The 24,727-nt window shown below is 31.9% G+C and overlaps 1 protein-coding gene across 1 annotated transcript; it reads right to left on the reverse strand.

The window, feature by feature from the left end:
* Positions 1-4,011: 4,011 nt before the first annotated feature.
* On the reverse strand, positions 4,012-23,005 carry LOC148280782 (putative defense protein 3). Its single transcript, XM_088227839.1, has 3 exons — positions 22,795-23,005; positions 17,411-17,624; positions 4,012-4,102 (listed from the first exon to the last, which is right to left on the reverse strand). The coding sequence occupies exons 1-3, from the start codon at positions 23,003-23,005 to the stop codon at positions 4,012-4,014; spliced, it is 516 nt and encodes a 171-aa protein (XP_088083965.1).
* Between the last annotated feature and the right edge of the window lie 1,722 nt (positions 23,006-24,727).

Here is a 24,727-nt window from a genome sequence, read left to right on the forward strand (position 1 = left end):
AAGCAGAATGCTGAATGTTACAGTGTGTAAAGCGACCAAGTAATAAAAGAGCGGACGCAGTAAATTCCGGTGACAACTATCATCTAGCGGAAGCGATACGGTTGGCTGGACTATATACTGCGGATGCCTCCTGAGAGCCTTATACCCGTACGCAGAGACAAAACTTAAGGTGAGGAAAGTACATTCTAATTTCAAATGCAGAGAATAACCCGAAGGTGAAGACAATAGAATGTACTTTCCTCACCTTAAGGTTTGTCTCTGCATACGGGTATTAACCACGCTTGCCTACTTTACAAGGCATCAGTTTCTCGACATCCTGGACGTCCACTGCTGACTGTTTGTCGGTAGTTTATGTCAGAACTACGAAACGCGAACCTAACTTGGGGGACGCACAGGAGCTGGCAGCCGGATAGAGATGCGTGGAGGCTCTTTGTGGACACCATGTGTTCCAAACAGGGAACGGACATGGCATGATGATGATGATTGTGATAAAATTGACCATTTGAATCAGCCAATGACAGGTCATAAGCCTTGTAATTGCCGGGGCTTACAGAAATGTTTTCCCTCTCTGTTGCAACAAATTTGGACATTAGTAAGTAGTTAGTGATTTGAAAAGAAAAAAATGACACGAAAAATTAGAAAATAACTATAATTAGATTTTAGGGATTAAAGATTAGAATTAAATGAGATTATTTAGTAAATTGAATAGTATTAATGAATACACATTATAAACACAATTCGTACAGACGTGAAAAGATGAATACGTGACAAAATATTTATGAACGTTGAGAATTATAAACTAAAATCGTATTATAAGACACTCATATTTTAATTATAATAATAAAAATACGCATATAGTTTCATTCCACTTTTATTTATAATTTTTACTAGTGATCGGGTTTCGTCGTGACCGACATCGTCACACTGGTGGGAGACTAAACAAATTTCTATGTTGTATACTAGTGCAAACAGAAGTTGTAAATCATGATTTTATGTGGATTATGGGAATAAAAGAGTCACAAAGAGTAAGAGCCATAAAAAAGATTGAAATAAAAGTGGAATAAAACGCAAATAGTGGATAAAATAAAAGTAGAATAAAAATACATGCGTATTTTTATTGTTATAATTAAAATGCAGTTCCACTAAGAAAAGTCAGTAGAAAAACTCAATCTATATTTATATTTATAATGTGATAGAAAAGTAGAATTGTAGTCATGTAATAGGAACGAAAACGGCAAAAAATAAGTATGTGAACAAGGCAATGTATCTTCAATTAAAAAACGTATTATTATACATTAGTTATAAGGATAGTAATCGATGAACAAGAAGAAAAGGGTTCAAGAGAATAAATATGTAATACACAAAATATATACAAGGAAAATGTATTTTTGATGAATGATATAAGCTTATTAATAATATACGATGACCAGAAATAAGAAGGACATTGTTATGGCACAAAAGAAATAATATTAATAATGCGTATTGAAAGTAAAGAACTCAATAAAATTACTACAGGAAAGGACGAAAAATATGTTAATAAGCATTAAAAATAAAGAAGTATATTAGAAATTATTGTACAGAAGATAAATAAATACTTTTATCTGTTAGTCGAAATTCTGAATTCGACTCATTGGTTACGAGTATAATATGTCGGTCTCTGGAGTGTAATGGCTAAGAAGCTTGACTTACACATGAAAAGTTTCGATTTAGATTCTCAGTGAGAATATACAAATTAAATTGTGATTTTTCTCAAGCCAGGGTGTTTTGTGCTGTAATTTACCACAGCTTTCAGGCCCATTTTAGGGCGAATGAAAAACAAAAGTAGCAATTGTTTTAAATTCGTAAAATTAGTACAAAGCAAAAAAAGAACAGAAACAGGGAGAGTAAAATATTGTACCTTATTCATATGTATCAATTGCGGCTTGTGTTGGATTCAGTTAATAAATTAAAAAGATTTTAAATTAGTGTTTAAAATACTGACATATTTTCAATTAGATTCATTAATTTTTTTAAGGATTTCAACCTGATTCAGTTGCCCAGACAGATTTGTCCAAGTTGATCTTTTTAGGTAAATAGTATATTTAATGTAAAAGCCGGTTTTATAATCTACAAGATACATAAAACAAAGTTTATTTCAGACATAAAGAAGTACAAAAACGTGACACGATACAAAAATGAGTTTGGACTAAAGAATCTACAATAATATTTAAGATATACGTTATGAGCACAAAAAATATCACAATAGTATATATATTTACAAGAAAATACAGTAAGAATATAAATAAAATTACAACAAAGAGAGAATTAAAAAAAAAATGGAAGTCTTAAGAAAAAATAGCAGTGATATTAATAAAAAATATAAAAACTGGATTTTAAAAAACTAAATGCACTGGGTAAAACAGGTTAATAGAAAATGAAAAAGTTCAGTGCTACAGAAAATTTAAAGTAAAAAAAATGTTTTCTTACACCCTGTAAAAATTAGAGCATTTAATTGTACAGCAAAATTTCTCAAAAATAACGACGAGAACTACTTTAAATGACGTCACAAGTTCTTCTAAATCAACTGATGATAGTGTTGTGATAGAATTCCGGTTTCCAGGAAGCCAACCCATCAATCAGTACAACTTTTTTTTTATCTTCCCCATTGTGTAACAAAAACTAAAGTAAATAAATGAAAGTGGAATTTTATATAGAATTACAAAATAAGAAAGTAAAATACTTGTAAAATACTAAAATAAAAAGTATAAACTTTATAAAAAAACAAGAAACATAAAGCAAAGATTATAAAGACAATGAGATGATTGGAAAGAACCAAAAAAGAAATAGAATGTTAAAAAACAATATTTTTCCGTGTGTGAAAGGAAAAAAACAAGAGTAAGTTAAAAATACTTGTTAATAGAAAGTACATAGATAAGAAAACAAGTTTTTTACATACAACATATAAAATGTAAGCATAAAATGTATAATGAACACCAAACGTTACAAAAATATAAATAACTTAAGATTTTATATTATATAATTTAAAGGAAATGTCCAAAAGAAGATATAAAACTATCGCAAGATCCGGTTTAAAATGAAATATTACTGAATATTCCACACATTTTGAACGTGATTTAATTTCAAACGACCATTTTGTTTTTTTTTATTTCAAATATTTTTTACAGGATGTTTATTTTTTATTTAAAAACTAATGGGAGGTTGTAAAGATAGAAAACATAATAAAACATTGATGAGTGGTTTTATCTTCACCTCGGTGTCACCTTTTTAGGAAAAAAAATAAGGTTTATGTACTTAATGCAATAGAAAGAAGGGAGTAAAAAATGTGGATTATGGATAGTCGAATACCATTTTATTTTTTTAAAGAAAAGAAAGCATGTGGTACCCACAAAGAGCCTACAGGCCTATCTGTCCGCTGCTAGCTCCTGTCCATACTCCCGAGTCAATTTCGCGGCCCGTAGTTCTAACATGAACTGCCGGCCAACAGTCAGCAGTGAACGTTCAGAACACCGATAACCTGATGTCTTGTAAAGTAGGCAAGGGTGGTTAAGGCTTTCAGGAGGCATCCGCAGTATATGGCTAACCATCGCACAAACAATTTTTTTTCTTAATCACCTATTCTCAAAACTTAGTATTTTACTGTTCTGCACTCAAACAAAATCTTGAGTCTAAAGAAGGTAGTGATTATTTGAAGTTTTTATTGCTTTAGCACCATGACAGCAAAGGAAAAAAACAATAATTTTGACTCCGTCCAGAAGCGAACATAGGATTCAACACATCACAGCTCGATGCGCTAACCATTAGAGGACGAGGTCAAAATTTTTCAGCTTAAACGAAGTGATTATACATTATAATCAATGCAATTGGATAAACATCAAACTACGTTCATAAAATGAGGTTTAAAATTATGTTTAGATCAAAGAATGAGTTAGGTGAATATTTACAAAAGGAGAAAATGAAGGGGATTTCAGTACAATGATGATCGATGAAATAATAGAGTTAATACAATTCAGTTTATTGAACATATTGTATAGCGTTTGTTTGATGTGGAACTCCAGCAACAAGATTGGCCCAGAATGTTCCATAGTCTTTCAGTACTGTCCCTCTGAAAAATAAAACAAATTATTATAATTTAAAGATACATTTGATTATTTTGTTACTTTTTACAATTAATGTTACAATTACAAAATAAACTACCAATCACACGAACAAAAAAATCCTACAAAGGCATGACCCGTATGTTAAGCTAGGGTTTCCTAAGACAGCGGTGCCCGTATCTTAACGGCCGTTGTGAACGGTGCTGCAATGGACAGCCGTCGTAACGGTGATAAAAGAGTGGTTTCCTAGAAAAACGGTGTTATCAACACCATTTAACACCGATAACCTAGAAAACCACTCTCTAGTCACCGTTACGACGGCTGCCCACCGCAACACCGTTCACTACGGCCGTTAAGATACGGGCACCGCTGTCCTAGGAAACCCTAGCTTTAGTGTAGATTAAAAAAAAAATGTTAACTCCTTTGTGGCTGTGATATCACACTAGTCTACAAACTATACAAGACTTGTCATATCTCTTTTATTGTTTTTAAATTATGAAGTTGTATTTTTCGTAATCTTTAAATGGATATTTTCGCACCGGATCACTGGAGAAATTAGTACAAATATGCTGGATTTTAATCCAAAAAATATTTATCCTTGCTTTGCGAAGAATGAATGTGACGCCAATACAGCGATAAATTAGTATGAGAGAGAGCACAAAGATAAAACTCAAAACAAGAAAAACAGAGACGCTGGTCTGTGGCCGGTATTTTTCTGAAAGAAATTCAGCCAGATATTGTCAGTGAGTGGGGGTGCATGCATGTAAGATGACTTTTATGATTTTTAAATTATTTTGCTATAACAGAGCTAATCGATAATTTTAATTTTTTTAAATTATAAAGAAGGAATTATTAAACATATGTCCCTGCCTTTTTTATCAAAGGTCTGAACTTAAAAATGTTCCGTCTTTTGCTTGCAAAAGACGGAAAATATCTTTATAGTTATTTTTGAAAATTGAAAATATATACATACAAATATGAGCATATTTTTTCACAGCTTCTCTAAATACTTTGGAAAGTTATCAATATATACTTTTTATCTGATAAAACATAATACTATAAACGATAAAAATTGAACGCGCAAATTTGTTGTGGTCATTTCAACTCATTTGTTGGGTTCCTTTCAGTAAGAGCTACGCCAAAATAAATTTATAAAAAACTTTAAAAATAAAGAGTTATACTAAATATTTATTTGACAAAATTAGTCTGCATTATTTTACGGGCTGTTGTACCCATAGCTTAATGTAGACTGCAATTATAAGTTATAAGTTAATTAATAGAAAGCAGATCGCTGTTAAACTGCTGATATGTACAGAAAAATAGATTTATATTATCCGCAGAGGCCGTATTTTGCAAGCGAATTGCCTTATAAATGGAAAAAATCCGACTTGCATTCCTACGGCTTCTGGGTGCGTGAAACAGTGCATGAGATTTCATTCATTGGGAACATACAAACTGATCCCTCTGAGTATGTTTGGATTATATATACTTCCAGAAATCAGCTTATCGAAATATCTCCCAAGAAAAATTTGACGACGAGATTCGAGGGTGTTTTAATCCAGCATCCCTGCTTAAAATGCAGGTAGATACAAGAATGGAGTTATTTTTTTTTTTGAGAGAAAATAATCGTAAAAAACGCTTTAGAACTTTCATTCTTTCAAGGATCTGGTTTGTTTCAAAAAGGTCCTAAATTATGGAACAGTATTCTAGTACGCTGCGGACTAGTGTATCATACAATGTCCGAATTGCAGTTCAAATCCAAGCATCTTACTAGATTTATCTGGAACACTAATAAAATGGGCCTTAAACTAAGAATTTACTTCAAAAATAATACCAAGACCTTCAATTTGGTTATGGACTACATAGAGTTGATTATTAACTTTCATTACAAAATCTTTATCCACACACGAAAGTGGTGAATAGGCCACTGCATAAATAAATAAAATGTACCGTATCTCGATAATCTGTTACAGGAAGGTAAGGTGATCAGTCTTGCGCTTAAGGTGACAGTCCAGAGACAGTAAAATACTTCAGTGTAAAACCACATTTGAAAACAAACATTTCATGTCAACCCTCCCGGGAGTCGAAACCGGGACCTCAGCAAGGTAAGCAGATGTGCCAGCTACACAACGAAGCAGACGTTTTTCAACTCGATTTCCCCTTTCAAGATTTTTACCCGAGAGTTACTATCGAGTCAAAAATACTTACCCAAGATTCTGGTTTTAATTTACACACATAACTATATTCTACATCTTTTAAATTATCAACTTTATCATAGATTATTATTATTTCATTAAACTGAAAATTATTATTTCTGATTAGTTGAAAACAAACACAAGCAAATGTTTAATTTCAATGAAAAATATTCCTATATTACAAAAGACATGAAGAACATTTTACAGAAGGGAATATAGAAGTCTAGGCATCCACAGGGTTTATGACCTGTCATTGGCTGATTAAAGTGGCCACTTTACTCACTGTGTAACATTCACCATTCTGCATTTATTTGGTCATAAGTCCTGTGGATGCCTAGACTTCTAAATTCCCGTCTGTAAAATGTTCTTAATGTGTGTTGTAATATTTTAATATTAACAGCTCCCTAGGGGGTTGAATTCAGTCCTTGTCTACGAAAATCTAGACAAACTCAAAACATTGTTAAAAAGTATTCTGTTTACGATTTCTTTAAATAAATTAAGTCGGTATTTGCTAATACGTTTCAAATGACATGACAGAAATTAAGGATCCGATTTTCAATCGGTAAGATATTTTATAGTTAATTAAACTGGCGAAACATTTTTAAAGACCTTTCACAATACAGGATACATTTATCACATTGGAATATTTATTGCGTTGAATAAAAATAATAAGTAAAGTTTGACGTAACTTTCGAGTATGTTCATAAATGTCTTTAAAAGGAAATCTCTACCACATCTTGTGAAAGCGTTACTGCATTTGGAGCAAGGATTACACAACAAATATATGTTTAAGAGGGCAGTACCGGAGAAATTAATTTGTTTAAGCACATTTTATTTTAAACACAACGTATTTTGAGGCAAAAAAAAATATGAAGAAAAACAAAAAAAATATCTAGGCCTCTACAGGGATTATGACCTGTCATTGGCTGGTTTAAGTGTCCACTTGACACACCGTGTAACATTCCCTTTCTGCCTTTATTTGAACATCTATATTCCTTCAATTCTTCCATCTGTTGACATTTGTGAAGTTAGAGAGCTAAAACATTTATTGTTGTGGGTGAGATTCATATGATTGAATTATTTCACCTACATTTTGGGCAACGCCTGAAATTATTTTTTAATTTTTATACTTCTTAGACCAGATATAGATGATCAAAATCAAAAATGTTTTGAGTTTGGTGAATGTTACACAGTGTGTGAAGTGGCCACTCAAACCAGCCAATGACAGGTCATAAGCCCTGTGGATCCCTAGGCTTCAAATTCTTTTCTCTAAAGATTTTCATCTCTGTTGATTACAACAGCGGTTAATATTAACAGCTCCCTAGGAGGTTGGATCCAGTCTTTGTCTTCAAAAATTTGGACAAACTCATACAATTGTTGGTATTTGACTGTTAGATTTGTAAAGAAAATTTAGTAATTCTCCATACACATTTTTTTATGGAAATAATCTTTCCACCTTTTACTAAATTAATGTTATGCCAATGAAATTATTTCTTGCCCTTTTTATTTTTTTTTTGCATCACAACAAGCCAAGAAGCCCAGTCATAGTAGTGAATTACGGCACAGAATGCCCAGGTTTAAGAAAAATCTAATTATAATCGTTTGTGTTCTTACCCACCGGGAATCAAACCCGGATCCTTCCGTGCGTGATTCAAGTGTCTTAACCACTTACACCATAAAAGCCGCCAATGTATTCATATCCCTGAGCATTCTTTATTTACTTTAAATATAAAAAGTTAATACGTGAAAGACCAAAAATTCATTTATGAAAATGTATGAAAAATGTCTCAATTCATCACGTAAAACACTACATACAATCATTTATGTATAAGTTTAAATCTTTTATTTCTGACATTTCTCAATAATTCCTTTATCTTGGTTTAGATATCGTCCTATGATACTGTTTTTTATAATTGAGTAAAAAATATATACATTGTGATTGGGTTTTAACTGCCACCTTAACATTTTAAGTAATAGTATGGATCGGTCAAATAACTTTGTAACTAATATAGCCTCGAGGTGAAATGTGCTGTCTAAGTTTGGTATAAACTTCTGATGTTAGAAGTTCAATTCAAGAATGACATAACCCTAATAAAAAATGTTTTACTTATAAATAAATTGCAAAACGTTATGAAACCATTCGAGTTTTTATGATGTATGATTCTTGTCGATACACAATTATACATTTCAATATAGGATTGGATACCTTAAGTATTTTGCTGTAACTACATTTTATAATAAATGTAGCAGTTTAATTATATAGGGTGTCACAGTAGGAGGTAAACGATTTGAATGGTGCACCATTATTTTCTAATTTAGAAACGCCATATTTGACAAATGACATTTAGAGACATGGAAAATTAATAATGGGGCGCTATACAGTTAAACAATGCACAAACATCGTACGAAGTCAATGATTTAAAGGAAATCGAAGTTAATGCTAACTTTTGGAAGAAAAGCATCTTCAGCGATGTGGCTCATTTCCACTGTAATGATTCGTTAATAAGCAGAACTGCCGCGAAAACCAAAGAAAGATAGTCGATAAACAGGCGCCGTGGCAAATGGAATATGACGTCTCATCGTTCTGTTAGGTATATTAAAACTAAATATTATAAACACCGAAGAAATATTTATGTACAAACACCAAATTTGAAATTATTTTATCGTCTTTCATTTAAATGTCGGTTAATATTAGTATACACACTTATCGACTTTTTAATGTCTTCGGTTCCAAAACGTACTTGTCTCTTTAGACAGGCGTCGTGGCGCAGTAAGTTGGGCGGTCGACTGTGAAACTGGCGTCGCGGGTTCGATTCCCGCCAGTTGCAAGAAAAAATCCAAGAAAGATTTTTTTCTCAATTGATCTGGGTGTTGTGGTGTATTTTTCATTACCTCCTTCCATATCCCCTCTATCCCACCTGCTGACAAGCCTTAAATAAGAGGCTTAGCGTGTTATTCCTTTTAAAATATAAAAAACCTATGTATCCACAAAAAGTCTCAGTTTGGTTTGGTTTTTGGGCTGATGGAGTAATCGAACCGTTTTTTTTTTTAAAGGCAGGTTAAGCAATCACGGTGAATATTAAACGTTATCGGGACATGACGGCTTTTTGCAAGGAAAACTCCACGCCAGTAACAATTTCAAACCCAAACAATTTTTACTAAGAACTAACAAACTTTTCAAAAGATGTAAAAAAATATTATTTTAAACAACTAAGTATGAATAAAAAATATATTTATTATTTTTGTGAAATGAATGTAATAATCTGTAAGGGTTAATAAATAAATTTTCAAATAAAAATAAATAAATATATATTTAAGCTAGTTTCTAACTCATTATATGTATATTGGTCTCTGGATAAGCCCAAGTAAGCGATATGCGAGTAGTTATGCCAACAGTTTACCTTATTTACTAGTTTTGATAATCTTTCTTTAAAAAAATCGGTTTTGTTTTGGGGTGCGGAAAACGGGAATACGAGTCTTCAATTTTGTCGATTTTAGCTAGGCGTAATAAGTCCGACGTTCAGTTGTCTTTTTTGCACAGTATTCGGGGAGGCAACTGCGAGAGAGCGACATAAAAAGTATATTTAAATGCGTATTCATCGAACCGTTATCCGCCGCATATCCTCTTAAGTGTCAATATTTTTATTTTATGCGTCGTTTAATTTCAGAACGATAATATGGCTACAAGTACGCCACAAAATGCAGTGACTTTAAAAATGATTTTCCACATTCTGAATTCAAAATGTCCGTTTTTTACTCGCATTTCACCCCTTGGCCGTGTTTCCAGTTGTTTGAATTTATCTTCGTTTCTTTTGTGCAGCCGCTAGAGAAATCTCTTTGATTGTTGAATAATTCAGTGTTTCAATGTTGGCGAAATAAATTCCCAGCAAACTTTCCGAGTAAAATATATACGTTTATATTAACATTTAAAGTTATTTTTAAAGTAACGGTGATAAATTGTACCTACCATAACTATAAATCCACTTTAAAAAACAATGACAAATACAAATAACGTAAAACTCAAATTTTCCGGATTAATGAGTCCCAGATTTTATTCCTTCAAAAATAATGAATACGATAAAATTATAAATAAACTTATCAATGAAACTTCTTGGTTGAGTTTAACTTTTTATTATTTTGACCAACGAGCGCTTTCGCTTTATGTTTCTGTCCCCTGTCAAAATACTTATTTGATCTTATCTCCAAAATATGTTAAGAATAGTATAAAAACTGTAAATGTTGTAAACACTTCATCAGTCTTGAAGATGCCTACTTAGGCGAAAGCGCTCGTTGGTCAAAATAATAAAAAGTAAAACTAAACCAAGAAGTTTCATTGATAAGTTTATTTATAATTTTATCATAATCACAAACTATGGAGTTTTATCAAGAAATATCAACCAAAAACATCAATGCTTTTAAAATAATTCATCAAATTGAAATCACATAAAACACTTATTTAAACATGTCCAGCAAAGTTTATTAAACAATGAAATAATTTATTTATTTTTAATGTCTTGATAACGATTTGGATATTTGGCAATCCGGACGACTGAAGTTCGGTTAAACGCATTTTTACTCTATTTATCAATATTATTTCGAGTATTTGTTTTATAAAATTTATATTTGAAACAGTAACTTTGTCGTTTTCTTTTATATTTAAAATCCAGGTGAAACATGAAACTGGTAGAGGAAGAATGAAAGCCGAGTGAACGCGGTTGAAATGCGATCTCTTCGACGAATGTGTGGAAAAATCAATGTATGACAGGATTACGAATGACGAAATCAGGCGTGAGTGTACATCTGAGTCAAGTGTAATTGATAAGATTAAGAAAAGACCACGTAGATGATTTGGTCATGTAGAACGAATGGACGACGAAAGCGAATATATATGGTGAAAATGAACGGTAACGTGAGACAATGACGACCAAGGAAGACGCGGCATGATCAGATAAACCAAAATATTAAATCTGGTCTTGTCAAAAGCAGACAGAACCGAAGGTCATGCATGACAAGGTGTATGAATGTGAAAGAAGCTATGAATGTATGCCAGGATAGACGTGTATGGTGGTCCATTCTCTCTACCTACCCCTACGGGAAATGGCTTGATGGTAGTAGTATAAAAGCAATGTTTGTATGTGTGTCCTTGATAGATTAAATAACTACCGGACCGATTTAATGAGCTTTGTTCGAGGCATTTTTATAGCTCTTAAAATCTTCAATCTTTTCAGTAGAAAAAAGTTACGAGCGTAAATGTTTTATTCATCGACCTACAGGGCTGCATTCGGCGATAATAAATATACTAAAAAATGAGAGGATGTTATTTATTTGTAAATAAAAAAGTTTGTATTTAAATGTTTACAAACGAAAAGTAAATGGATCAATTTTATTCCATGAAAGGTAAGGTAATCAGTTTTACGCTTTACGTGCCAGTCCAAAGATGGTGAAATATTTCAGTTTAGAACCTCTAAAACAAATTTTTTACATCTTCCCTGCCAGGTAACGAAGTTGGAATCTCAAGCATGATTAGCAAACGCGCCAATCACTACACTACGAGGTCGACTTATCTCCACTCTATTGTTCTGAGTTTGATTACAGGCAGAGTGAACGTAAAATATTGACTACACTGCAATATTTTACACTAAAATATCCGGCATCTAAAGCTTAAGACTTCCACGTAAATGATCCAGATATGTTGTAATTGGAGTTCTCTATGCACCACTAGGTGTGGATAGGGAAATGATGATGACGACGAAACAAATGTTATATAGTAATGTAATAAAAAAATATGTAATATACGTAAATAAAAACATAAAATAAATAAATGAAAACAGATTTGCATATTATAAACGTAATTCGTCTGCAAATATTTAGACATATTTAAAACATTGTTTATAAAAAATATTCTGAGCCCTACTTCGTGTGTATGACTAGAATTTATAATACGCTTTAAAATTATTAGCATGTAAAATATTATTAATTATGCATAATCGCATGCACGAAGCATCGCGATAATTTGTGAAATTATAAATTTAATATCATAATATCGTCATAACTTGCATGTAACATTCATACTAACCCTTTCCGGACCTGAGGGGGGTATCTTGGATCCCCCGGTAGCATATTCTTTCAATAACATATTGATTTAAGTTTTGCGCAATCCGACCCCAAAATTTTTAAAATACCTAGATTATAAAAACAATAAAACGCTTAGTACTTACAGCCAATCTGCCAAACAAAATGGATTTTTTACCCTTAAAATAGACGCACTGTAATTGAATTCTGCTACTTACATAAATTATTAAATAATAAAGTAGACTTTTTTAACCTACTCTCCAAAATTAATCTTAATGTCCCCTTTCGCGTGACAAAAAATAAGTATTTGTTCCATCTGCCAGTCTGTAGCACAAACTATGCACAACACTCTTTTCTCTATCGTTCTTGCTCTAACTATAATGCTTTTTCTTCACCTATAGATATATTTTACATGCCCCTTAATTTATTAAAAAATAAATTAAGACTCCTTATTTATGACTGCGATACGATCCCACTTACTATTTAATGATGCTCACACTTACACACACCTCAACACTTACTCCTACACTAATACACATAAATACACATCTACACTTACTCTCATACAAATACACATAAACACACCCCTTTGTTGTAACACAATTTAATAATATGTATGCTTCTTATTTAGAAACTTTACTGGTCTGTCTTTAAACTGTATTTTTTTAAATGTTCTATATCATTGTCGACTGTTTGTTTCTTTAAAATAAATAAATATACATACAAGTTTCGTAAAAGAAAATTGTGCCGCACATGTTAATAAAATTTAAAAAATAAATAAATCGAATTAAAATAACTGTAAACATGCAGCGCGCACGTTTCGCAGTTTAATATCACAATCGTTCGAAATTTAAATTTAATCAGCTTTCATTGAACGGTAATTTTTATGTCAAGGTTCGGTTTTTATTACACTCCGAGTGAATGAACCCAACGGAAGCTGCGTAAATGGACCTTTCACTTTTTGCAGTAAAGATTAAACTTATTCTCAGTGGACCAATAATATGGACAGTGTTATGCAATAACCAGTCAACTCCAAGACTAAGATATTTATCATTAATGTATCAAAGATAATTAACACTCGCATTAAAATAGGCGTTAGTCTTAATTATCTGCGATGGAAGTATTTGGTACGATAGTTGAATGAATCGATTGAATAAATTCAAAATTATCTGCAGTGTTATAAATAATATTTGTAAATCGTCTTTATTTATTTATATGCACGCCCAATGGGGTTTCTTAGACATATTTACACATAAAAAAATATTATAAAGGAAATTAGAAAGACACAATGGTATATGGTAGACTTTGTGGGAGTGGAAGCGGAAGAGAGGTGTTTATAACTGAATTTGATTCAGTGATCGGTCAAAGAAGACAACTTGTTATCAAAGAAATGAAGACTGGTATGTTTGTTGGCAGACCTAAGAATTCTGGGCATAGGGGAATGAAAACCATAGTTAGTTTTATGGTTATCGGTATGAAAGAGTAAGTTTTGTCTGAGGTTTCTAGTTGGGATGTTTAATTTTATTAACTATTATATAAATAATTGGTATGAGATTTGAAATTTATATTTGTAGCACTAACTTTGTTGTTATTCAATATATTTATAATTAAAATTGAAATAAAAACACTTCAATTTTAACAACTAATTATTGAACAATGTTTTGAGCATGTCCACATTATTGTAGACCGGCTGGATTTCCTCCCTGGGGAGTTATTTAGATCTAAATTTGTTGCAACGGAGAGGGAAAACATTTTTGATGGAATATGGATGAATCTCACCCACATGATAACGGTTTTAGCTCGTGTATTTCACAAAGATGGAAGAGTTAAGGAAATGTGGATGTTAAAGCATAGGAAGAGTGGTGAAAGTTACACAGTGTGTAAAGTGGCCACTTAAACCAGGTAATGACAGGTCATAAGCCCTGTAAATGCCTAGACTTACATATTCCTTTCTCAATAATGTTTTTCCTCTCTGTTGCAATAAATTTAGATCTAAATAACTCCCAAAGGAGGAAATCCAGTCGGTCTGCAAATATTTGGAAATACTAAAAACATTTTTGAATTAACTACCTGGTATAAGAAGAAGAATAAAAATTGGAAAATTGGTTTCAGATGTTGCCTAGTAGGTAAATTGGTTCGGCCGAATGAATTTCACCCATATGAAAAAGGTTTCAGCTCTTTTTTTTGCACCACAACAGGTCAGGAGGCCCAATGATAGAGAATTACATTACAGAACACCCAGGCTTGAGAACAATCGCTTTTTTCGAATTTGTGTTCTTACCGGGAATCGAACCCGAAACCTTCCGTGTGTAAGTAAGGCGTCTTGACTTTTACTTCACAAAAGGCAACAGAAGGAAAAGTTGAGGGAAAGTGGATGTTTAAACATAGGTAAAATAGTGGATGTTACACAGTGTATAAAGTGTGTGCAATGACAGGCCATAAGCCCTGTGCCTAGACTTACATATTTCCCTGTCAAAAGGTTTTCCCTCTCTGTTGCAATAAATTTGGAACTTATAATTTTTTTAATTAATTATCGGTTTAGAAGTAATTACGCGCTCTCTTATCCGGGTATAATTTCGAAATAAATATACTTATTTCGAAATTATAACAGTATGTTGTAATTTCAACAGCGTTTACATAAATCTAATAAATCAAAATCGGAGGTAAAAAGTCGTTATGTCTTGATAAGGGAGCATGTAATATCTCCAAAACCGGTCTATTATAATGAACCATTTCAGCCCGGGTGTTCGTTCAATAAACACGAATCAAAAATACAAAAAAAATATAGTATCTACTGAAATTCAAAAGCGGCGAGTTAGTTTTTTTATTGCTGGATCTCCTTAGTACACCTCTATTTTTTTACGCGTCGGTTATCAGCATTAGACAAAAAAATGGTTTTTATCTTTGACAGCTCTGCGGGTTTGTTTATATTGGTGTGAATTCCTGACGTCCTTATAAGTGATATGTAAGGCAAGTTTCAGTAAAATTAAATTGATTTGATTGAATAAACACATATAAAAAAAAACGGATTTTTAATTAATTTTATCGGTTGATTATCACTTTTTGAAACCCACAGTTTATAAAAAAAGAACGTCAAATAATTTCTTAAGTATACAAAACAAATTTTTTATTTTATTTTTTAAAATTCGGGTATGAAAGTATTAACCAAATAAAAGGGGTTTAAAACAAAGCGTTTTATTTTATTTATGGTATGAGATTGCAAACGTTTATTTAAACACGCCTTTTTTATTTAAAATCGGGTTGTGGTCCTGTAGCTAGTGTTGCGGACTCACGGATCAGAAGTCCGAGGTTCGAACCCAACTCTACCCCAACTTGATTTCCATTTTCTAATAGTGAGTTATTTACTCGTTGAAAATGGCCCCAAAATCGAAATATTTGATCAATTCGAAAGAAACCGTCAACATCCAATACGGAAAGTCTATTGGAAATATTTTAGGTTGATACAGTAGACACACTTTATAAAAAAAATCTATTATACAAAATATAAAAAAGAAAAAGTAAAAGAATTTGAGATGAGTAAGTTACTCAGATACCAACATAATATTAAAATTCGTAAATTACACACAATTCATGATTTTCAAAGGTGTAAATAATTACAATAATCTTCCCAACGAACTAAAAACTATTAAAAATAATATATCAAAAAATAAATTTAAAGTAAATCTAAAGAATTTTGTTGAACACGTGTAAAAACTACATTAAATTTTAATTATTATGAATGTATTATTGTTTTATGTTTTTTTTATGTATCCTATGTTTTTTTTCTCATGTACTCGTATTTAAAATTATATAAACTCTTATAATAAACAATAAACAACTACAACAGTGTAAGTCACTCTCCGAGCACAAGAGTTAGTCTCTTTTTTGGAGAGTAACAGTAATAACATTTACTAGATGTGTAAAAGTAGATATGTATAGAATTTTTTAAAAACGTGTACCTTTTATGAAATTTAAAAAAAATAAAATAAAAAAAATAATAACAAGAACGCAAATATTTCTTTTTTAAAAAAAAAAAAGCCTAAACAATATTGTCGTAAAATAAACATTATATTTCGAATACTTTTTTTTGGAAGCCTTTTATCTAAATCAATAAATCACACGGGAATGCTTTATTTAATTTTTCAGTTACGAAGTACGAAACGAAGTGTAATAAAATTATGTATTAGATAGGTACGTAATATGTAAAACATAAATAACTGAGTGATTGAGTAAAAGAGTGAGGGTGAGTAAGAGAATGTATGTGAGTGAGATAGAAATAAACGAGAGAGAGTGTGTGAGTGAGAATAAGAGTGTGAGTGGCAAAGAGTGAGAGAGAGATAAAGAGTGGTTGTGAAAAAGAGATAATAATAGAGAGAACTTTAGTGCGAATGTAATAGAGAGAGAACGTTAGTGTGAGTGAAATATAGAGAGTGAGAGTGAGAGCGCGAGTGTATTTATTTATACTTTTACATTGTTTGTTGTCTATTTTTTATACAGAATAATGTTCCTTCACTGGGATGTCCAGTGCCGAGGGAAACATTTTACAAAATGTGGAACATGACTTAAATTAGTTATTTAACAAAGTTAACATAATAATAATAATAATACTAATAAAAAAAATACGTAATTAATCTAATAAACCTAATTATCATTAAAATATTAAACAATATAAAGTAAAATAACCATAACAAACATAACCAATTTATATCGACCAATAGAAAAAAATTCATAAACAGTACACACATTTTACCTATTTGGCTTGATCCACTCATCGATCCGTGCGCAACCCACCTCCACTATCCATTTCTTAATAGCAATTTTATATTGAGAGTACTTACTAATTGTCCTTATGGATAATGGAAGTAGATTGTACACTTTAACCGAGTAGTAGGCCAATGATAATACTTAATGAGTGATTTTTAGCGTGTGTGAATAATTGAGTGAGGAAGGAGTGAGGGAGGGAGGGAGTGAGAGAAAGAGAGAGAGTGAATGATTGAATGAGAGGGTGAGTTAGCGTGAGTATAACTGAGTGAGAGAGAGAGAACTCACGTGAAATACACCCTCCCCGGAGGGACATTGTTGGGGGCGGCCCACAGGAAGGTGGCCATCTGCTTTTCCTTGGGGTCTGCGTGGGTGATGGACGCGCACTCCGGGTGGATGGTCGTGTTGGCTGTTGGAAGCCATTCACCCACCCAATTGCCGGACGCTACGTCACGCGCCTGGATGAAGAATCCTTTGAAGGTTGATAATCCCTGGATTGATACTGAAATTAAAGACAATTTTATAAACTCAACACGGACAAACTACTATGCACGAATTTAACCCAACGAAATATGTAGGTATTTAGTGCTGACATGCGTTGTTTATCTACGGCGGCATGAAAATAAAGTCTTATTTTTAAATAATTTTAATATACCAAGTCTTTCAGTTTTTAATCAAGGATCAATGAAATACAATCAAATAATAATCAGCACCGGAAATTGATCGATAAACGAGAGAAAAGTCATTCAAATTCGACAAATCGTTTTACCTTAAGGATGTAGTCTGGTAAAACGAACGCAAAATGAGGAAATCATACGATTTTGCCATTTTAAAACGAATGTTATTTTTCAATCGCGCAATAATAAAAAATTAAAAAAAAAAATTATGTTAAAAAATATAATTAAAAGTTTTATGTAACTAAAATATAATTACTTTTAGAACGGCAGATTACGCTTTTTCAAATTTAGACTAAACTTAGGTATCTGGGATCACAATAAAGACTAAGTATTGAACAAAAAATTTCTGTAATAATTCGAAGATAATAAATTTAACATAAAAGTGGCCGGGGCCAAAATTTTTTTTTTTTGTTTTTGAAAAGAAACTCAAGCATTTTAAATCACATGAATTTTTGTGACATTTTCCTTTATTTTTACTTAAAATTATGCCTTCGGTAAAACATTTAAATAAAAAAAATTGAAATACTTTTGTTGAAACTTTTTTTTATGGAATTGTATTATCTTTTTTAGAAAAAAAAAAGATAATTCTGGTTGTAATATTCCATTTAAAACAATATCATATTGACTTTTTCGTGATCTTCAGACCAGCCCTTATCGCCTTCGGTAAAGGAGTTTTAATGGAGTACTCGAAAGTATTTGGGTGCACATTAATATTACAAAGTGAGGCCTAAGATACAAAAAATTACGAAATTAAATAAAATGATATTTTTTCAAAATCTATCCTTATATATTATGTTTTATTGAATTAACAGAGAATTTTTTTATCGGCTATAGTATTGTTAAAATATTTTCACTTTTTGTTATTTAATAGATTTAAATTATTTATTGATTATTCTTGATGGAATTCCATTGTAATGATGTAATAAATGTACCTACACTTTAGATAGTATTTAGTTTTACATAATGTATTCTTACACTGTATAATGTTTACCAGTCTGAAGACGCCCATTAGAGGGTGAAAGTGCTTATTGGTCAAACAAATAAGTGGAAGAGTACCAAGTATTTTAAATTAGTAACATACATGTGAATATAAGTTATGACCTCATATGTAATAGATGTAAAAATCCCGAATAAAAGCAAATAAATATCCACATGTATTGTACTATGTGAAAGGAAAAGGCGTAACGTTTTCATTGCTGCGAAAGTTATTATTTATATGACTTACTAGTAGAAATAAAATCTGATAAAGTTTACAATGTAATTAACGGGTTGCTGTTGACGTTTTTTATCTTGTACAGAACATAGATTGATGATTAAAAAAAAAAAAAAAATTATATTGCAAACCGGTTAGAGGTTAGATATATATTTTGCATTCTCAGAAAAAGTTTCGAGTCAATAAAAATAGCACTTTCTATTTGCTTCTACTTTCATTCAATAATTGAAAGCACTTCAAAATTAATTGTAATTTATGAATAGAAACCAGAATATAAGCCATCGATCTAAAGTACTATTTATAACAATATAATTTGAACGTGATATTGTAGTTTGTACCAATGCCAATGTGACTAAAGCACGTATTACATCGGTCAGAAAATGGTTAAGGGTGACCATTACAGTGGAACATCGTATAACGGACTATATTGAAAGGTTGTTTGATTATTAATCAAAGGAACATTATTTTTTAAAGCTTTCCTTATGTGAAATATTTCCATTTTATTTGCTTTTAACCCTTTATTATTTCTATACTTATTTTATGCAATAAATTTATAAAATAGAAAACAAACAAATTTAAACAGTTTTTGGCAAAACGGCTTTTAAATATTTTTGACTTTTGCTATTTACAAAAATAAAATACTTATTTATAAATATAAATTATGTAATCTGAAAGCTCATACAAATTGGGCGATTATATTTCCCGGGTATAATTTTTTTGTGAATCTTTCATTTAGCCACACAGTTTTTCTATTGTTTATAAAACTTCCAGCTTTAATATTAGATCTTGAGTAAGTGTGGCTCTTAAAAGCCATCTTTTAAGTTTTTTTTGACATCTAACTAAATATTCCGATTAAATGTATGTCAAATGTCACATAAGCTCTCATGCCTCTCAGCGCCTCAAATAAAGTGACAACAAGAAATACGCGTTGACAGTTGAAGTTGACAGTTAACAGTAACAGGCTTGGGATGTGCACATACATTTTTTATGCACGCGCAGACCTTGGTTCGAATGTTGGTCGATAAATAGGACGTGCACTCAATTTGTGTATTACCTGATACAGCATTCATTGGGTCAACTCTTGCAAAAGATCTCGCACCATTTTCTGATCCATGTAATACAAGCTTTACACTATTTAGATTGTGGAGTGATTGTGTTAATAATTTTTACTGACAGTTGAATCAAATTTCTACCTTAAAATATTATCCACCAAATTTTGATTGCAAAAAAGGTGTTTAAGTTTTTATGAAGCTTCCATTTACTGGAAAATGTTTTCATAGATAAACAAAAATGTTGTACGTGACGAGGCTTTTGTGAAAATACTGACGACACCAGCACTAATTCGCGATTATTTTTTACAATTTATCATACCCCCTTCACATACCTTTTTTTTCAAAACATCTATAAATATGATATGAATATGAAATCATTTCATGAGATGTGTCAAAATAAAATGATGTATAGGTAGAGTATAATAAAAATCCAGTCTAAATAAGCAAAGAGAATCAAAATTCAATAATAATAATTATGTTTTAGTAATTAGTCATTTATTGAATATATTTCATGTAACAAAAATGATCAAGATACACTGCGATTGGTGTACCAATGCAGTGCCCTATGCATCATTAGGTGCGGAAAGGAAATTATGATGATGATGATGTTTTTTTTACTGGAAAATTACATTTAAATAAAATACAAAACAAATTATGAACAACTCTACAAACAAATACAATATAATTGTGATGGAAATTTCCTGGTACGTATAAATTAAGTACTGTTCATCGACACTTTTTTTATGTAATGAAATACTGTACAGTTTTTTTTAATGTAATGGAGACAAAGTGAGCAGTTAGCAGAAAGAAGGCTGAACGCTGTCGGAATGCGATCTCTCAGGCGAATGTGTGGTAAAACTATGCACAATAGCGGCACAAATTAATGTGAAGATCCGTGCATTATGTAAGGCTGGGACAAGAATTATCGACAAAATCAAGATAGGAGAGCAGGAGGAGCGTTGGTTTGGAAATGTAGAACGAATGGACAGCGAAAGAACGGCTAAAAGGATTCACGATGCAAACGTTACGTTGATGGATGCAGAAAACGGGAAAGACCGAGAAAGACATGGCACTGACTGACTGACTGAAAGTCGGAGTAATCGTCGAGCGCGCATGAGAAGATATACGAATGTGTAGAAGAAGCGAGGCCAGTATTCAAAGGTTGAGTGATATGGCGTTCTCACCTCAATGCCTACCTCTACATGGGAACGGCGTAATGGTTTGATTTGTTTTTTTAATTAAAATCATTTAAATTCTATAGAATACGGCAGATAATTTGGTTATTTGCGGGTAGCGCGCACATTATTTATCTAAGCAGTAATTAACTAATTGCGAAAATATGTTTTCTACTAAAGCGAGGACTGCAATTTTCCCCAGGAGAAAAATATTGGCAGAATGTGATTCATTATGGAACATGTTTCGGAAACATTTCACGAGCGTTTTGTTAACTGAGTTGAGTTTAAAAAAATACTCGAACTTTACTTCACGAACGACTGATTATTTTATTAAAATATGATTGATTTTTATGTAATGACCACAGATATATTAAATACCGTAATGACAGAGGTCGTGATTAATATTTAAAATGGCTTCACATTTATTATTAGGTGGCATTTCATTTAATTAAAACGTATTTATTTTAATGAGGAAAAACAATAAATATATAAATTAAATAGGTGTAAAAAATTAAAGAAATATCGGCCTCGTGGTGTAGTGGTCGGCGCATTTGCCTACCGTGGAAGAGGTCTAGGGTTCGATTCCCGACATGGTTGACATGAAATATTTATTTAAAAAAGTGTTTTTACACTAGAATATTTCATAGTCCCTAGACTGGCACCTGAAACGTAAGACTGATCATCTTACCTTCATGTAGCAAAAATTATCAAGATAAGATGAGATTTGTGTACTAATGCAGTGCCCTATGCAAAATTAGGTGCGGAAAGGGAATGATGATATAATAATCAAACATTTCAAACACCAAGGAGAATGTAAATAATACCATACCAGAAAAAAATGTATAATAGGTATAATTGACCAATTTGGAAGTCACTTTTGATAAATAATAGCCATATGATAATAAATAAATGTAACATTCACTATTCTGCCTATGTTTAAACACCCAAATTTTACCAACTCTTGTAAACTGAGTGACTTTTGGAAAGTAAAAGAGCTGAAACCTTTATCGTGTGGGTGAGATTCATCCGGCTGAACCAATTCACCTACTAAGCAACGCCTGAAAACAGTTTTCCCATTTTTGGACTTCTTCTTAAACTAGTTAGTTTAAAAAACAATGTTTTGTTTATGTCCAAATGTTTACAGACATGCCAAATTTCCTCTCTTGGGAGTTCTTTAGAATCTAGAGTTATTAGAGGAAATCCAGCTTATCTACAAACATTTGGACATACTCAAAACATTGTTGGGAACAGAGTAACTTAAATTTGGAGCAGCTACGATGGATAAATAAGTTTTTAACATAATTTACCAATTTGCATATAATCTTACTATATTACCCAAATGGCTTAATTTACTTCTCAATCTCCTCACAACCACCCCTTTCTTGACAGCTATTTTATTTTGATATTGACATTGACAGCTACAGTATTTTTTAGACAATGGAAGTTCTAGCGCTTGTATAATAAATATAAAAAATGTATAATAATAAATAAACAAAGCGTTTAAAAATCATTGGTACATGTTTATCAATTAGTAAAAAACGTAAACGGTATTTACCTGTTATTTTGGATCCCGGTCCATAATGCGAATCGGAAGCGACAACTTGGTAGGGGATCGTTTCCGGGGGTTGTGGTTTAGCTTGGCCGTGATAGGGTTGATTAGGTCTCGGCTTCACACATGCGTCTACAGGAGCCCCGTCAGGGAACCCCGAAATTTCCAACCAAATAGTCGAAATCACAAACAAGATAACCCAATAATTACGCGTCATGGTATTCAAAAATTAAACCTTTAATTAATAATGGTTTTTTCGTGTTGAAAATCACTATGATAAAGGAGATCTGTGAAGAACAATTTTATAATAATTGTAAATCTTAATATCCGAATAAAATCATAAAAAAACAGTTAGTACCAAGTTGAATTTTTGTCATGAAGATTTTTTGATTGGTGATTAAGTTTATGAGTATTTGAGTTATTTTTTTTTACATGGGAGCGGGAGTTTTGTTCTTTCTTTGGTAACAGCGGGAGTTGAACTGACAAATGGTTGGATGTGAACCGATTATGAAACCTCTGGACGAAGTTGTTCTTACAAGTTATCAAAAGTGAACGTTCAACTCTGGCAGTTTAAATGTAAGGCATGCTTTAATCCATTTTGTCGTAATGTGATATGTATAATAAAAAGCGATAAATGGTACGTTTTTAAACATTGTTTTATTATGATGCATGATATTTTTAAAAATGTGTAACAGATATTTTTAATGAATACCAATGTGTCCATTAAGTGTCATAAAAATCATTTTTAATAATTTTAAGCGTGCGTCATAGAAAATTAAAACATTATTTATAAATGTGTTATCCCCGTGGTGTAATGGTCAGCGCTTTTGCCTACCATGCAAGAGGCCTCGGGCTCGATTCCCGACATGGTTGATATTTATTTATTTATACATACATTTCATATTATACAAAATGGCACAAAAAACACTCTTGACAAATTCTGCTTTTACTAGAAGTAGGCTCAGTATATGAAGGGTCAGCAAGCCAGAAATATTGGTATGCCTAATGTTGCAATTGGTTCCTATATGAGCAAATGCTTGTTCTAAGAAACCGATTTGTTGCGGCAAATATGATTATCGAATATGTTTGCCATAAATAAAAATAATATTGAAAAAAATTAAAAACGGTTATAGCTCAAAACAGTAAAAAGAAATACTTATTTTAAAGAGTGTTTTTAAACTAGAATATTTCTTAGTCCCTGTACTGGTACCTGTAGCGTACGACTGATCATCTTACCTTCATGTAACAAAAATGATCAAGATACGCTGAAATTGGTGCACCGACGCAGTGCCCTATGCACCATTTGGTGCGGAAAGGGAATGATGATGATGATATAAATATGTAATAGCTCTACGGTTTGCCTTAATTAATGGGTTTTATGAGTATTATGTCTGACACCGATTAAGCTGTGGTTTCATAAGCTATAAAAAAGGCACCCAAAAATATTTTTAAAATAATGCCTTATGAAAACGCGTTAAAAAGCAATAAATTCCTTAACTTTAGATCTAATTATGACGATAAAACGACAGTTAAATAAATTAATCACAAATAAATCTAGCTTTTACGTTAAGTTCCTACTTCCCCAAAGAGGCGTGCAAATAATTCATTATTATACAGGTGTTTCGGGGCCAGACCGCGAAACTTTAGAGGACCATTCCTTATGGTGAATTTTAATTTAATTTCAACATGGACCAAATATTTCATTTCTCGGACTAGAATTTTTTCCACATACCCTTACCCCTTCTCTACAAAAAAAAAATGAGATAAAAAACGTATTTGACAAACGAAGCGATACGCACCAGACGCGGACAAGGGAAGCGGCTGGGTAAGGGAGGGGTAGGGGTTTGTGGAAGGAATTCTAGTCCGAAAAATTAAGGATTTACTCCTTCGTGAGATTATACAAAAAAAAAGTTTTATGAAAAAAAATATTAGGATTTTT

This window comes from Micrasema longulum, unplaced genomic scaffold (genome assembly GCF_059751315.1).
Source record: "Micrasema longulum isolate JH-2025_06_02 unplaced genomic scaffold, ASM5975131v1 h1tg000541l, whole genome shotgun sequence".
NCBI classification, from domain to species: domain Eukaryota; kingdom Metazoa; phylum Arthropoda; class Insecta; order Trichoptera; family Brachycentridae; genus Micrasema; species Micrasema longulum.

Excerpts from the sequence above, each read along its gene's own strand:
- LOC148280782 (XM_088227839.1), bottom strand. The coding sequence starts at position 23,005 with ATGACGCGTAATTATTGGGTTATCTTGTTTGTGATTTCGACTATTTGG. Across the intron at positions 17,625-22,794 it reads ACCGGGATCCAAAATAACAG|TATCAATCCAGGGATTATCA; the intron begins GTAAATACCGTT and ends CTTTAATTTCAG. Across the intron at positions 4,103-17,410 it reads CCGGGGAGGGTGTATTTCAC|AGGGACAGTACTGAAAGACT; the intron begins GTGAGTTCTCTC and ends TTTATTTTTCAG.